Here is a 15,932-nt window from a genome sequence, read left to right on the forward strand (position 1 = left end):
GCACTGTTGCTTGGGCTGGTAATGGAGCACTGCCCTCCTCCCTTGCTGCCAGTGGAGAAGTGGTTTCTGTTCACCCTGTATCCAGATAGTGTAGGCACCATGGCCCTAGCTGCTGAGAAGGGGGCATCTCTTCTGTAGGGGGTTTTGTCCCCTTGTCAGCCTTACCTTCCTTTGGGCACCAGTATCTGTCTCCTCTTCGACTTGGCCCTTCGATGTTCATTTCTGCTCTCTGGTTCACCCCTGGCAGGGCTACTTCGGGGACCCCTGGAACGTCTTTGACTTCCTCATTGTGATTGGCAGCATCATCGATGTCATCCTCAGCGAGATTGATGTAAGTGTTGAGCTGCTCCAGCACCAGGGTGTCCCCAGGGAGCATCGCTGCTTGTACGTGCTTGGGGCCGTTCTGCAGTGCTGTGCTAGGGCAGGACAGGGACACCAGTGCAGTGCCCAGCTCCACAGCCTGTCAGTGTCCCTCTCTTCTCTCCCTGCCCCAGGACACACAGTCCTTGCTTCTCACATTTCTGAGGACAGCCAGCCAGGATCGGCCTGTGACATGGATGCATGCAGATCACAGCCGTGACACTGTGAACCTTAAAGCACTATATAAATGTAAGGGATCTCCCCCAGCCTGCCGACATGTCACACTGCCCTGTCCCCTTCCTTCCCCAAAATCTACAGGCAGCAGGATCCTTCGGGAAACAGTCTGCTTAGTCAGGACTAGACTATGAGGAGTGTGATGTGTGCCACCCCCTGCCCACTCACCCTGCCTTTCTTCCCCATGCACACACCTGGACAGGCAGTCACCCACTTGTTCATCCTCAGATTGCTGCAGATGGGAAGAAAAAGGGTTCTTCTCACCTCCCTGTCCCAAGACACTTCTGTCACATACATGGGAGGGTCAGACAGATCAAATTTCAGAGCATTTGCTTTGCATGTGTCCCTGTATACAGTGATCAGTGATCCATACATATACACACACAAGACTGTATATGTGCATGCGTATATCCTGTACACTGCCTTCTGGAAGCTCTGTACCATATACACTGTGTCACTGCTGGGTGGCTGCAGGCAGTGGCTATACGTGTAAATACTCTGCTGGAAGCATTTTGAGAGAGCTGTGCTAGGAAGTCAATGTGCCACTGCCTTTCACAGCACTGGGACCTTCACACCTGATGCCCAGTACTGAAAATGCCTCTGTGCACCTGGAGGTTGTGTGCTGCATTTAGCAGATCTAATGATAACTGTAGAAGTAGCTATGGGATCAGGTAGATTTTATTAACCCTCCCTAGTGATTTAGCTTGCCATTTGCTCTCTAGAGCAGGGGCTTACCAGCTCCAACATCCTGCAGGGCTCTGTCAGGCAGAGCTGCTTCCATGGCCCAGCCCTGCATAAGGTGGCCTTCAGCCATTCTCCTCCGTGCTGGGGAGGAGAGAGTGTGTGAAGGCCCTTGGCAGCAGTAACATTCCTCTCTGGAGGATGAGGCCTTTCCAGACACCATGGAACTGAGGTGAGAGGAGCCATCCACTCTCCTTCTGGAACAGCAACACATTCCTCGCTACACAGACCAACACTTCAATACTGCTGTCCTTTGATCCTCTTGGCTTTTCAGCCTTGATGAGCTCCCAGGTTTCTTGCCAGTCCTGGCAGCTTTCAGCTGTCCCCAGGTCCTCCAGGGCCCACCAACTCTGAGCACACTCAGTGCCTCTGGCCTGATTTCCCTTTGCTTGCAGGGCATCATTTCCTAGGATGCCACCTCTTTCCCCATCCTGAAGGTCCTGTTTTCACTCAGAAATGAGATTCAAAGGGACACTCAGGGCCCTGAGTTGGGCAGAGCTTTTCAGTCCATGTGGAGCAAGAAACTGGGTCAGCTGGCACAGATGCCAAGGATGTGCTCGGCTGTGGGGCTGGTGCAAGTCAACACACTCAGGGACACATGTCACATGCCCCCAGAGGAGTCCAGTGCCCTAGCTGGGCTGACTTTGCTGACAGGGACTAACCCAGGCCAGAGCAGTGTCAGTGTCAGCTGTCACCTTGCCATGCCAAGGCAGAGCCAGGTGATGCCACAGCCTCCAGGACCAAAGTCTATCCCTCTGCTGAGCACTGCATGCTGCAACATTGTCACAGTGGCCAGTGCAGTGCAGGAGGCCAGACAGGGTGGTAAGAAGAGTCCTGTCTGACCTTAACTTACCTGTGTCCTTTGCCCCAGATCCTGGTGCTGCACCACTTAGAGCTCTTGTCTCCCCTTTGCAGTAGTTCAGTCCTCTGAGCTCTTCAGGTAGTTCTGTCATAGAAAGTCCTGCTCTGCCCTATGCCTTGGGGCACTTCCACAACCATTGACAGTAGGACGGTCCTCAGATGCCCTAAAGCCTGTCTGAATGCTCTGCTGAGAGCAGAGCTTAGGCCCTTCTCTGTGCCCCTCACGGTGCCCCAGCCTCCCTCCATGCCCCTTTCTTCTCCATCCAGCCCTCATTGCTCCCAGCATTGTTAAGCTCTTGCCAGCCATCTGGTGACACGGAGGGGGGTATTAGAATTAGCAGAGATATGTATCACTGGACAGCCTCACTTCTCCTCCTGGTAAATCTCCCCCTTGCTTAGAGGTCAGTGCAAGGTGAGTCCTTCTTCTCTGATCCCCAGGAGCTGTATACAGTCACTGCATCTGCCACAGGCCACCTTGCCTGAGCAGGCAGACTTTGGGGCAGCAGCTTTTTCAGGAGTGTGGCCATCAGAAAACAAGTCTGCACCCAGCACTACTAGGATAGAAGGTTAAACCTCCTCAGGAAACAAGCTTTTCTTGGGGGCACCCAAACATGTGATTCTGGTTTGCAAAGTCTGTCCTGTCTTTCTTTCTCTCCTTCCATTCTGCATCTCTGTTCTCTCTCATGTCTCTGTATATGGCTGTTTGGGATGAAGAGGTGGGGAGAGCTGTGCTATTAGGAGCCTTCTACTAGCGACCAAAGCCGTATTCTCATGGCTGTTTAGTCATCTGGATCCCACTGATTTCAGGGGTGTACTGAGGGGCCCTGGGCAGTTCTTGTTTTAGCAAGAGGAGAATGGGGATTGGAGTCCCTCTGGTAGTGCTGCCCCAAGCCATATGTACTCTGGAGCATATGGGGCTGGCAGTGTCCATGGTGCTGTGTCACTCACTCCTGCCACAGCCTGCCCTGGAAGCTAAGGATCTTTGCAAGATCTGACCCCAGTGTCCCCTGAAATCACTGGAAGGACACTCAGGCTCCAGGTATGAGTCTTGTCTGTGTGCAGAGGGGAGCTGAGGCTGGGCCAGCCCATCGAAGGTGGTGTATTAATACCCATCCTGGCTCTTGGGGTGAAAAGTCTCTGTGCCCCAGCATGGCACAGGTTCCCCTGAAGAATGGAGTGTGTCTCTGGGTAGCTTTGAGGAGCTTTAAGAGTGTGTGTGCGTGTGTGTGTGTGTGAGAGAGAGTGAGTGAGTTCCCCTCTGCGTGTGAGTGTGTGTGCCTTGTGTGTGTATGAGTGTGTCTATGCAGACCAGCGTTTTCTGCTTTTCACCCTCCTGATTAGTGTTGTGGACAGTGCTGGGAAGTGAATTGCCCTCCTAGCAATGTGTGGGCCAGCCACTTTCAGAGTTCACTCCCCAACAAACTTGCACCAGTCACATGTAGTCCAGCTTTCAAGCAGACTTAATGAGAGCAGCACAGCTTGTTGGGGAGAGGAGCTGTGGTTTAGTTTGAGCCTGTCAGCTTGGGTTCAAATCCCACCTACTGCAGCCCTGTGTCTGGCTTGGAGGGGAATTTGTGGAAGGCAGTTAAATTACACATTCCTGGGTCTTTGGACCAGACATACTAGTCCATATTCCTGCCATGCCTCTGTCCCAGATGTAAATGTTGCAGCAAATGAAATACACTGGGGCACATAGGTGGGTAAGTCCATCATGACCAACTCTTTCCCCACCATCCCTCTGCTGCCTCTGCCCCACAGGAATCACATTTCCTTGTCCAAAGAGCCCACATGATGGTGGGTCTCTGTCCCTCCTTCCCCTTGTCTCCTCTCTTAGTCTCATTCTCTTGTCCTCAGTTTTCATCTTACTCTTTCCTCTGTGTCTGTCTTTCTCTTTTTCCTATCCATCCATCTGTCCATCTGTCACTCTCTCTCTCTCTCTCTCTCTCTCTCTCTCACTTCCTGCCTCACTTCTCTTGCTGATGGTCTTATTCTCTTGACAGACTGTTCTTGCTTCCAGTGGTGGATTGTACTGCCTCGGCGGAGGCTGTGATAGCATTGTAAATATCAGCTGCATGTGCTTGCAGTGGGCCCCTTATCCTTTTGCTGCCCACAGTTTTGCTAGTGTGCCTATGACTGGTGTTTGCATGTGTTCTGCATGTTGTTAAGACACACACCAAACCCATCTGTTCTTTCCCACACATAGATCTCCCCTTGCTGAGAGGGGCCTGGAGTGAGATACTCCTCCACACACACACACAGCCCTTTTCTATAGGAAATCCCTTTCCAGCCTTGGATGTAACAACCTGTTCTCCAGCCATCGGTGCATTCATCTGCTGACCCAGGCTTTCCCTCCTCCCTTCCCACCCCCAGGCAATGAAACCAAGGATAACTGAGCTAAGCAGAACAGCCCACCTAGCAAAGGTGTCCTCTGGCTGCTGAAGGCTCCTGACCTTCTTTCCTCTAACCATCTTCTAGTTTGTGCAAGGCCTAACAGGATCTGTCTGTGCAGTTTTTTACACTGTTAACCAGAGAAATTGCAGACATTTGACTCTTTTGCCTTACTTTCCCCTTGGTAGATGGGCTGTGTCCCATGGCTGGTGTTACACGGGCCCCCAAGTCTTGCCCAGCCATACTCATGGCCTGATCTGCTTGTGTTGGGGTAATTAGGCAGAGAGAGTCCCCATGCTGATGTCTGAGACCACCGTGGGGGTTACTGAGTACCGGCGTGCAGCGGGCCAGGGGTGTACTGCTACCCTGGGTTGGCTCAGAGGAGAGTCCAAGTCCTGAGCTGTAAAGATGGGAAAAGCTGGCTGACAGGGCAGATCATGATGGTCAGTGATTGCCTTGTGCTGGGCCTGATGACAACCATGCTGGGGTAGGCAGAAATGCTCTTGATCAGCTCCAATCTTTAGATCCTAGTGGACTGCTCTACTTGAGGGCCTGCTATCCTCTGCTCCTGCTGAGCAGGGGCAAGGAGCCTCTGGATGCCCAGGAAAGTAGGCTGCATCCTTTGAGCATGTCCCTGCTGAGCTGGGTGGCTGTGACTATTCCTCATCCCAGATGCCCGTCCGGGCCTCCAGGCCTTGGCTCCCAGGCAGGATTTCTACAGGTCTCTTGCTGTGGTTTTGTGACCAAGAATTGCTCTGATCAGGCAGTGTGGGGAGAGGGGAAGCTCAAGGTCCCACACAGTGCTGGAGTCGAATACCTCCAGGCCCTGCTGGAGGCTGATTTCAGCATGTGGCTCACATTCAGGGTTCACACACCTAGGGGGGCACAAGGCCATGAGAGGACCCGACTCTGGCAGATGTTTAGAGCCTGTGCACTGCTGAGAACTGGTGAAGGAAATCCCACAGCCCAGCTATCCACAATGCCTGTTCTCAGGGTTCCCTGGTGCTGGTGACTCTGCGGAGGGCACACTGGACCTTTGCTGAGCACTGCTCAGGTCCCAGTGGGTGGGGAGACAATGTGGTGAGGTTGATGCAGATGTTCCTGACCACCATTTTTGCTGGGAAGCTCTTGTATGCTGGAATAGAGAAAGTTAAAATAAGGAGATATGGTGGAGGGAGATGGTGTTTCCCAGTGGGGTCCTGAGAACTCAGAAATGTTAAGCTGAGAAAGTTTGAGCTGCTAGTAGGAATGTTTTAGACTGTGGTTTTGTTGCCCTGACATAGCCAGGAACTGGTGTGTTGGGTGATGGGAATAATGTGGTTCAGGCAGGCAGCACTGAAGTCTTGGGAGGCTGGAGAGGGCAATGGGAGAGGCAGCAGTCGTCCTGGGCTGTATCATGGGACTGTGTCCAGAAAGCCTTCTGGAGGGGGACCTCTTGAGGGAGAGCTGGGGTGGTGGTGGGGGGGAGGCGAACTGGGCAAGTGTGGCATCAGGCAGCCGTGGGTCAGAGAGGATGCCAGTGATTGTCCCAAGATGCCTTCCCTTAGTCCTGGCACATGGTTTTGAACTAGCAAAGCTTGAGAGCACTTGCTGCAGCTGCCCTGAGCACTCAGGCTCCCTGGCCCAGCTGTGACCTGCTGATATGTGGGTGTATGCAAGCCCTCACTCTAGGACTGATGCCAGAGAGATGTGATGAACTCAGGATGGATGGTGGCTGGAGGGAGACTAGCAAAATTTGCTCATGGCTTCTAGTGGGAGAGGCTGGGGCTTGAGCACCATACCATATTGGACTAAGCAACCAAATGGGTAACTGAGCCCCCACAGCATCTCTCACACCCAGATGCTCCAGATGCTCCCAGCTGCTGTGTTTCTGCACAGACAAAACCTGGCACTTTGAGCCCAGGATCAGCTGCCTGCCTGCTCTACTGCCAACTACCCATTCTTCTGTGAACCAGGGAGTCCCCAGCCCTGGTGCACTGCCTGGATTGGAGGGAGCTATTTGCCACCTCCAAGGATGGGGCCTTCAGCCACCTCAAGAGGAGGCATCACTGAGGTCAGGGGTGGCAGTGGCAGACTCCCACTCAGAGCCTACTCATTGTCTGTTCTCCATTTGTCCCATGAAAGCCCTACTGGGATGTGCCCAGGATTGAACAATCATCAAACCAACCTTTTCGTGCTTAAACAGCCATTATTACCCCTTCCTCTGCCTGGCCTAGAGCTAACCACACTAAGAGGCCCTGAAACCCACAGCTGGGGGGAGAAGAGCCAAAATGGTACCTAGCACACAAGAGCCAGGAGGGACCCTAATCTGTCTTTGGGTGGCCCTGTTTGGCATGTGGTGAACTGCACAGCTCTCCCTAACCTGCATTACATCATGTCTTTCTCCCTGAAGTGTTCCATCCCCCTAGCTAATGGGATTTCTCTAATACATGTAAATAGCTGGCCCCTGGTCAGTCCAGGGTGAGTTGAAATGTGGAACAGCAGGGCTGGAGAGATGAACTTCTGTAGAGGCTGGAGGGAAAATGCCACCACATCACCATCATTGTTCGGTCCTCTATACAGGCGAGGGTCATGGGGAGCATGATTTGTACCTGGAGGAGGGATCTTGTTGCCCTTCTGCCCCCAGGGCCTGCTCCCACCCTTATCTGCCTGGAGGCATCAGCACCCACTGTCCTCCAAGTGTTGTGGTCTGCCTGCAGGACTCTGATGACAACTCCCGCGTCTCCATCACCTTCTTCCGTCTTTTCCGGGTGATGCGGTTGGTGAAGCTGCTGAGCCGGGGAGAAGGTGTCAGAACCCTCCTGTGGACCTTCATCAAGTCATTCCAGGTGTGTAAAGGACAGTTCTCCCCTCCCAGACATGCACATGCCATGGGCTGGCAGCAGGCTTTGTTTCGGATGCTAACTGGGCTAACAGTCTCTCTAGACAGGCAGAGGAGGAAAGCTCCCTTGGTCACAGGCCGCTGGCTTCACATTAGAACAGGTGGTCTGCACCATGTACAACACCATTGTCTGCATGGTTGGGAATATCTGGGTGGGTTTCCCCAGGCTGACATCAGCATGTTTCGGAGCATGAGACATCTCTGGGTGTCCCCTAATGGTTGACCAAACAGGCAGGGAAATGCCCGTGGGCATCAGCCCTGGACCCAGCAAGGCTGGGGCACTGCATCAATGGGGCAGCTCAGGGACACACTGCAGCATCTCAGCACACCAGTCCATGAGTCTGGGCAGCTCCCTCAGCCCTGAGCGTCTCCCAGGCCTGCTCAGCCTTCATCACAGCTGCAGCACCCCAGTGCTCCCTTGGGGCTTGGCATAAGCCTTCTATGCATGAGAACCAGAGAATGGGGCTGGCAGGGCGATGGTTAGAGGGATACGTGGAAAGTAAACTGTAAACCCCCTCCCCACATGGAAACCTGACTGCCAGCTCCAAGTAGTACCTCCAGACCCAATCTGTTGTCCTAGGCTTGCCTTGATATGGGGGTGTTGTCTCACATGACCTGTGTTCTTTTTGTCACAGGCTCTGCCCTATGTTGCCTTGTTGATTGTGATGCTCTTCTTCATCTATGCTGTGATCGGGATGCAGGTAAGGAGAGGGGCACAGCTGGGATTTGGTTCTGAAAAGCCACACTGAGCCTGGTAGCATCCAAAGTGTGGGCTGGGGCAGAGAAACCAGGCACTCTGCCAGACACTCCCTGGGACTTTGCTCTCATGAGGGTAGGGGATACCTGGGGAAGGGTGCTGGGGACCTGACAGTGTGTTTTTCAGATGTTTGGGAAGATTGCCATGGTGGATGGTACTCAAATCAACCGAAACAACAACTTCCAAACCTTCCCACAAGCTGTGTTGCTGCTATTCAGGTTGGTCTTTTCTTGTCAAGCAGTCAACTCTGGAAGAGAGCTGGTCTCAAACTCTCCCACGGCTGCCCACCAGCTTGGAGTGAAGACGACCAGTATTTTTGTAGTTGATTTGTTTTTTCCCCTGCAGAAAAATGTCACGTAGCAATGGAAGCACTTCAGGAATGGCTGTTGGTTTGTCTAGTATGGCTGAGCTGGAGGAGAAAGGGGGTGCTTTAAGTTTTCTATTCTGAATGTTTCCTTCCCAAATTGGATTTTAATTTGTGAAATTTCAAGAAACTCAAGGGGAAGCAAGAGCTCAGCCCAAGGCTTGTCTTAGTCCCAAACAGATCAGTTCAGAGCTTTCAATAATAGCTGAATATCCAAACCCCCAAGCTGGAGAGTGAACCCTGGAATCCTGACCACTCCTTTCCAAGAGGCTCTCTGCTCGCCTGTGCACGGGCCAGCTTTAGCCCTCACTACAAGCCCAGTGCACATCCTGCACAGAGAAGAGACCAGCTGGCATCCCCTCTCCTCAGGTGTGCGACAGGGGAGGCCTGGCAGGAGATCCTACTGGCCTGCAGCTACGGGAAGCTGTGTGATCCTGAATCAGACTTTGCTGAGGGCGAGGAGTACACCTGCGGCACGGGCTTCGCCTACTTCTATTTCATCAGCTTCTACATGCTCTGCGCCTTCCTGGTACACCTTTCTCTTGCTGGGCCCTGCATCATGGTGGGGGACAGGTCCCATGCTCAACCTGGGACACCCCTTGGCATCCCACTCCCAGTCCCAGGCAGCTCCTGGGTGTTCAGGTGGCCATGCATCTCACAGAGTTGAGCCCAGAGCACCCTCTTCCCAGAGGCATTATCCCCCAGCCTATGGTGTAAACCTAGCACCTGCACTCCCATGGGGCCCAGGACCTCCAGGTAGATCCTTGCCACAGCCCCGCAGTGTGCTGCTGTCCACATGAATAGGCCATGTGTTTAGTGTCTGATGCGAAGGTGTCTCCTGTGAGGGTGGAGAGGGAAGAGCTGCCCTGTGCCTACTGCAGCCAAGGCTAGGACAGAAGGCCCTTCCATGCACGGGATAATCTATAGCATCCACAGGCGCGGGTGGATCCCAAGCCCCTTCTCACTCCTGAGGTGACCCTTGTCTGCCTTCACTTTCCCATTGCCCTGGTCAGGGCCAAGTGGGCAGTGCTGCCCTGCTCTGTGCTCTGAGTCACAAGGGGTATTGCTGTCCCTCTACGTGTGGACCCACTGCATGCCCAGCCCTGCCCCGACCTGGTGTCCTTCACACCCACTCGTCTGCCCTCAGATCATTAATCTCTTTGTGGCTGTCATCATGGACAACTTTGACTACCTCACGCGCGACTGGTCCATACTTGGGCCCCATCACCTGGATGAGTTCAAACGGATCTGGGCTGAGTATGACCCTGAGGCCAAGTGAGTAATCCTACATGGCATGGAGTGAGTGGTAATGAGGGGACAGTCTTTGTGGGGGCGGTGTCAGAGAGGCCAAGGATGAGCTGCTCCCTCTGCTGCAACCCCTGAGACAGGTACAGTGCTAGCTGTGGCAGTGTCTAAGAGTTATGTCCCTGACTGAGAAATGAATGCAGACTGCCAGCTTCTTCAGCATGTCCCAGGGTAGATGTTAACCATCATCATGTTTGGGGCCATGAGACTTCCAGTCCCCTCCTCATCCAACCCCAATGATATTGCCAGCTCTTCTCACTCTACAGCACAGCTTTATCTGCTCTCCAGTGCCACGGGTAACAGTGGCTCTCCCCAAGAAGTGCAGGAAAGCAAAGGGATTTGCCCACCGAAGGAGCACAGGGCAGGCCAAGGGGACAAACCAACCCATCCCTTCCCACACCACTGTGCCCCACAGTGTCTCCCATCCACACTGTTGATGCAGTTTGTTGCCTCCCACAGGGGCAGGATCAAACACCTTGATGTGGTGACTCTGCTGAGACGTATCCAGCCTCCCCTGGGCTTTGGGAAGTTCTGCCCACATCGTGTAGCTTGTAAGGTAAGAGCCAAGGGGATGGCTTGGTTAGTGGACATAGAGGCACCTTTCATAGACTGTTTCTGCATCCATGTACCCCCTGCCTTGCCTCACCAGAGGGGCTACAGCCAGGAATCCAACCAGATTTCCAGTGCCATAAATTATGCTCATGCTCTGATCTCTGGTGTTTAATAGAGAAGAGTCATTTGGGGACAAGGAGAGATGCTTTAACCTGGCTAGAGTTGATGCATTTCAGGGTCCTGAAGAGAAGCACCTGCCTGTGCTCACTGCAGCACTGTGGGAGATAGCTACAGTGGCCTGGACTCTGGCTGACCCTGAGCCCTCAGTGCAGAGGAATTTCTGAGCCACAATGGAGTGCTCCAGATTCCACCACAGTGTTCTCCCTCCCATTGCAGGAGGGCAATGCTGGGCCTGATTACCCTGGTACATTGCCTGGGCCACAGAAGGTTGTCTCCAAGAGCCAACAGCACCAAGGGAGCTAGAGACTCCTGCTCTGCAGGCTTGAGTATCTTTTTCCCAGTTTGGCTCATACTGCACAAAGCCAGGGGCTGTTTGAAGCTTGTATGAAAACCATGTTCAGCAGGACAGAGCTCAGGATAGCTTCACTGGTATGAACCCTTGCGGGTCTTGGGCAAACTTGTTAGGAGGTTTGATCCCCAAATCACAGCAGCCTGATGCAATTTTGGAGGATGGAGTGCAACCTAGAACAACTTCCTTCTTGCTCTGAAAACAATGCCATGTACTCTCCTCCCAACTCATTCTGTAGCACCAGGGGCCCATAGGTCGAGTTATTTCCACAGGTCTAATCTAAGCCTCCTCAAACTCAGTCCAGTTTAGCTGATCAGGATGAGTGATGTCTCTCTCTCTCTGGCCTGTGTGCTGCCAAGAGATGATGCAGAGTCCAGCTGGCCTGACTGTGATAGCCAGAGCTGGGAGGGCTCCTTGGCTCACGTCTCAGAGTGAGACGTGTCCCTCCGTGCGGAGTCTCTCTCACACCCATGTGAGGGGCTGTAGCTGCCCTCCTGCCAAGACAGGCTACATGTTTGCATGGAGGTGCCAGCCTGCTCCAGTCGAGTGGGGACATGGTTGTCGATTTGTTGTGCAGCGTCTGGTGTGCATGAACATGCCTCTGAACAGCGATGGCACTGTCACCTTCAACGCAACCCTCTTTGCACTGGTGAGGACAGCTCTCAAGATCAAGACAGAAGGTGAGGGATGCTTGTGTCCACCTCTGTCACCTCGCCAGGAGACCTGGGGGACCTTCTCCCTGTGACACAGGGTGCTAGTTACACCTTTTCTGCCAAGAACCACAGGGCTGCTTCCCTGTTGGGCTAGACCCGCTACTGCAAGCTTCCAACACCCCCCCCCTCCCCAGCTTCATACCATTATTTCCCTGGATCAGGAACCATGGGCACATGCATGGGACTGCTCAGGGCAAGCCTGGAGGACATTTTTAAGTTGTACTTGTGTGTCGCATGCCCCAAAAGCAAACCAGTGCCACTCCAGCTAGATAACTTCACCCTGAATAGCTCAGGAGCAGTTCTCACCCAGTTCCCATCCCTGTCACAGTACACGGCTGGCAGGCTCCCTTCCCACATTGTTAAGCATAGTCTGGTCCTCCTCCACACCCATCACAGTACTGCCTGATCTAGATTTGTATCTCCCCATGTATTTATTATCTCATACTGGGACAGAAGGGGCTAGAGGGATCCTCTTTGCATTTGCTTAGGAAGAGTTGCTCTCACCCCCTTCCTTGCCAGCAGTGGAGTTTGCAAAGCCCTGCTTTGAGAATGCACCACACTAACTTGTTTTCCATGGTTCTGGGTTTGGCAGCAATCACACAAGCAGCTCTGCAGCAGGGCTGGGGCAGCCAGCTCTGGCAGGAGGTGAGGCTGAGTAGTGGGGGTCCATCTGCATCAGACATCTTCCAGTGGCAGTGCATGTCTGTCTTCCTTTCAGCTGAGGTGGGAAAGGACTTTGGGAAACAGAACTCTCAGCAAAATGCAGACAGCACTGGAAAGAGCACAGGAAATCTCAGAGTGCACATAGGGACAGCCTGGGATTGCAAGCTAACAGAAATGGTGAAGCCAAGGAGAGCACCGAAGGGGAGGTAGAGATCTGTTTTTGACCAGCAGACCAGACAGAGGACAGAGAAGCTGGCACTGACAGCCCACCCATTTGCTGTTTGCTGGGACCCACCCTGTAGTTAAGGTCTTTTCAAATCAAAGACCCATTCTTAGAAAGCTAATTTTTGCTGGGCAGGGAGGCTGGGGAGGAGCTGTCACACCCTGCATGAGTCTGGACAGGTTTTCACAAGCTTTGGTTTCATTCATGTCCATGGTCCCCTGGGGAAGAAAAACGCTTCATCCCTGCTTCGTTTCCTCACAGGTAACTTTGAGCAGGCCAATGAGGAGCTCAGAGCCATCATCAAGAAAATCTGGAAGCGAACAAGTATGAAGCTTTTGGACCAGGTCATCCCACCTATTGGAGGTGTGTTCTTTGGTGGCATTTCCCAGAGGGCTTGAACCCCTTACTGGGGTCTTGGGTCTTCCGGGCTCTTCAGAGCCTTGTGTTAAGTGATGTCGTCAGGTTGGCTTTCTCCCCTCCAGATGACGAGGTGACAGTGGGTAAATTCTATGCCACATTCCTCATCCAAGAGCATTTCAGGAAGTTCATGAAGCGCCAGGAGGAGTATTACGGTTACCGACCCAAGAAGAATCCTGTGGAGATCCAGGTTGAGAGTTCTGGAGTGGTGGTGGAGGAGTGACTCATGCCTAGGTGCCAGGGGCTGTACAGAGCATGGTGGAGAGTTCTGCAAATAGGGGAAGGGGCTTTCCCCAGCTCAGGAGAGTCAAGGATGATAAAGAGAGACAGGGCTGAGATGAGACATGGCATCTTTGTCCCTCAGGCTCTGAAAATGGGGTGGCCCCAACTTGTCTGAACTGGTCATGAGTGCTCCTCCAGATTAAGGTGACCTTAGTCCCCAGAGTGCAGATAAGTCCTGAGGCAGAGGAGTTTTCTGGCTCTTCCTCTGCTGAATCCTGCCATAGAGAAGACTCAGATGGCTATGATGCTTCATGAAGCAGTTGTAAGATCTGGAAGCACTTACCTCAGACCAATGTTTAGCCTGAACTCTGCTCATCCATCTGCTTACCCACCAACTCTTCTCCAATGCCAGGTCCTTCTCCATTTCCTCACCTTGACCGTGGTACTGACAGTCTTGGGTGCCTGGTGCTCTGCATATCTTGGTTGGTACAGCATTAGTTGGAGAGGGGTTAGTGTGCATCATCTTGGACATGAACTGCTGTAGAGTCAGAGAAGCCTACACAGGCAACCTTGAAGGATGCTGTTAGGGTGAGATGGGAGAGGAGAAGTTTATGTGTTTGGCCAAAGCTACAGAAATGTCCCCAGCCTCTGCTGACCTCCTTGTAGGGAGAAAATCACTTGTAGTAATAAGAGATGAGGGACAAAGAGTGCAGAGTGGGGAAATGAGCCAGGGTCCCAGCTCAGATGCCCCCAGAGTAGGGACAAAGACATAGTTACTCTTGGGCATCATCAACATGACCTTTCTTCAGACTGTCCTTAGCAAACCCCTTTGTGGAGCTGCATTTGCCCAGAAGCTGCTTCACCAAACACAGGGTCAGCTAGTTGCAGGGCAACGCCTGGCCTGTCCCTGGTAAGGGCTCTGTCATGGCAGCATGGTTTGGGAACCAAGAGAGTGGGGTTCATTGTGTTTCCTTCTCCAAAGTCCAAAGAGAGAAGGGTTGTGGGGCCAGGCCATATCCAACCATGCCTCCTTGTCCCTACCAGGCTGGGCTCAGGAGCATCGAAGAAGAAGCTGCCCCTGAAATCCATCGGGCCATCTCTGGGGACCTGACAGCTGAGGAGGAGCTAGAGAGAGCAATGGTGGAGGCTGCCATGGAAGAAGGGATATACAGGGTGAGCACAGCCTTCAGGACACCTCAGATGCCCAGCAGGGCTGAGGGGTACTTGGTCCTAGTCATCCCCCATTTCCATGTGTTGGTGGTCCACCAGTGGGTCAGTGTGGCTACCAGCAGGTGGAGCATAGTCCACATAGGTGAGCCTGATCATAAAAGACAGCATGAGCCACCAAGGTTGGATCAGCGCTTCCTTCCCCTGCCTAGGCATCAGGACACCCTGGTTTAGTCATTGTATTACTCTGCTGGGCAACCCGCTTCCTGCTTCTGTAAAATAATTCTGCTTATGTCTGGCATGGATATGCTGAATGTCGACCCACAGCTTTGGGTCACACCCATCCACACGTCCTCCCAGGCTGAGACAGGACAGCTCAGGTGTCACCACTACCACAGCAGAGACAGATTCTCTCCCCACTCCTGAAAAGTCTGTGAGACAGCCTGAGCCACTGTGGTGTCACAGAGGCTCCTGCTGTGTCCAAAGGTCCCACAAGTTCGGTGTCCGACAGAGATGGCAGAATTTGTCATCACAGGGGGCTGGAGGCTCTCATCCCAACACTGCTGTGTGACACAGGGTTTATCATGTCACCTGTCAGTGCCTCGATATCCCCACCTGGACAGAGAGGCTCTTGACACCGCGCAGTACACAAGGCCCTGGCAGAAAGGTTATCATACAGAATGGTGTTCTTCTGGGCACACAGATGTGTCTTTTCCCATGGGAATGATCTCATTCCTCAACCCAGAGCAGCCCAGAGCTTCACACTTGCTCTTATACACTCTTCATCGGTTGCAGAGGACAGGCGGCCTGTTTGGCCAGGTTGACACCTTCCTGGAGCGGAGCAGCCCCCTGCAGCCCCATGTGGCCAGCCAGAGACCTCTGCAGTTCACCGAGGTGGGCAGCGAAGACCTCGACTCCCCTGTCTTTCTCGATGACTTCCCCCAGGAAGGCAACACCAACGTCAACAATGCCAACAACAACAACTCACTGGAAGGGTAAGGGTTGGTGAGCCTCATGTGAGCATGGTGAGGCTAGAGGAAGAGCAAGATGCTGTGCCCTGCCCTGCTCACAGTGAGGCTGTGCCAGTGGTAGATTGTGGGTTGGTCTTGCCCAGGTAAGATCTAGAGACGTGACTGATTCCAGCAATGAGGCAAAATGGGCCCTGGAGGAAGTAACTGAACGCTGGGCACTACTTCCACACTCGGAAGTGGCTCCATGGACACGAGCCCTTTGTGAAGAAATTCAGCCCTCAGAGCATGAAGTAGTGTCCCAGGCAAGGAGGCAGTGAGGGCTGACACCTCTCTCCAATTCCAACTCCAGCCTGGGACTCACAGAGACATCCCCAGGACACAGGTGTCTCCACACATCTCTGTGTGCAACTCCCCTGTGTACCCTTCCCTTCCTTTCTCTTTGTTCCTTCGTCTTGGTGGCATTAGGATCTAGGTAGACATCAGAGCTCCAGGAAATGCAGGAAAGACCGTTCTCCTCTTCTTCCTGCAATCTCTATATGCCGAGACCCAGGCTAAGGTGGCAGAAGAGGTGGTGCCCAGGAAGC

The 15,932-nt window shown here is 53.2% G+C and overlaps 1 protein-coding gene across 1 annotated transcript in view; it reads left to right on the forward strand.

Annotated features, from left to right (window-relative positions):
* CACNA1S (calcium voltage-gated channel subunit alpha1 S) overlaps nt 1–15,932 on the forward strand; it is a 45,870-nt gene that overhangs the window by 27,440 nt on the left and 2,498 nt on the right. The window contains exons 28-40 of the mRNA XM_026101232.2: nt 248–331; nt 4,197–4,253; nt 7,284–7,412; nt 8,101–8,166; nt 8,349–8,440; nt 8,956–9,115; nt 9,734–9,861; nt 10,351–10,447; nt 11,550–11,652; nt 12,833–12,934; nt 13,054–13,178; nt 14,255–14,383; nt 15,173–15,372. Coding sequence (XP_025957017.2) covers nt 248–331; nt 4,197–4,253; nt 7,284–7,412; nt 8,101–8,166; nt 8,349–8,440; nt 8,956–9,115; nt 9,734–9,861; nt 10,351–10,447; nt 11,550–11,652; nt 12,833–12,934; nt 13,054–13,178; nt 14,255–14,383; nt 15,173–15,372 — 1,472 coding nt within the window. The remainder of the gene's footprint in view (nt 1–247; nt 332–4,196; nt 4,254–7,283; nt 7,413–8,100; nt 8,167–8,348; nt 8,441–8,955; nt 9,116–9,733; nt 9,862–10,350; nt 10,448–11,549; nt 11,653–12,832; nt 12,935–13,053; nt 13,179–14,254; nt 14,384–15,172; nt 15,373–15,932) is intronic.

This window comes from Dromaius novaehollandiae, chromosome 27 (assembly GCF_036370855.1).
Source record: "Dromaius novaehollandiae isolate bDroNov1 chromosome 27, bDroNov1.hap1, whole genome shotgun sequence".
Lineage (NCBI taxonomy): Eukaryota > Metazoa > Chordata > Aves > Casuariiformes > Dromaiidae > Dromaius > Dromaius novaehollandiae.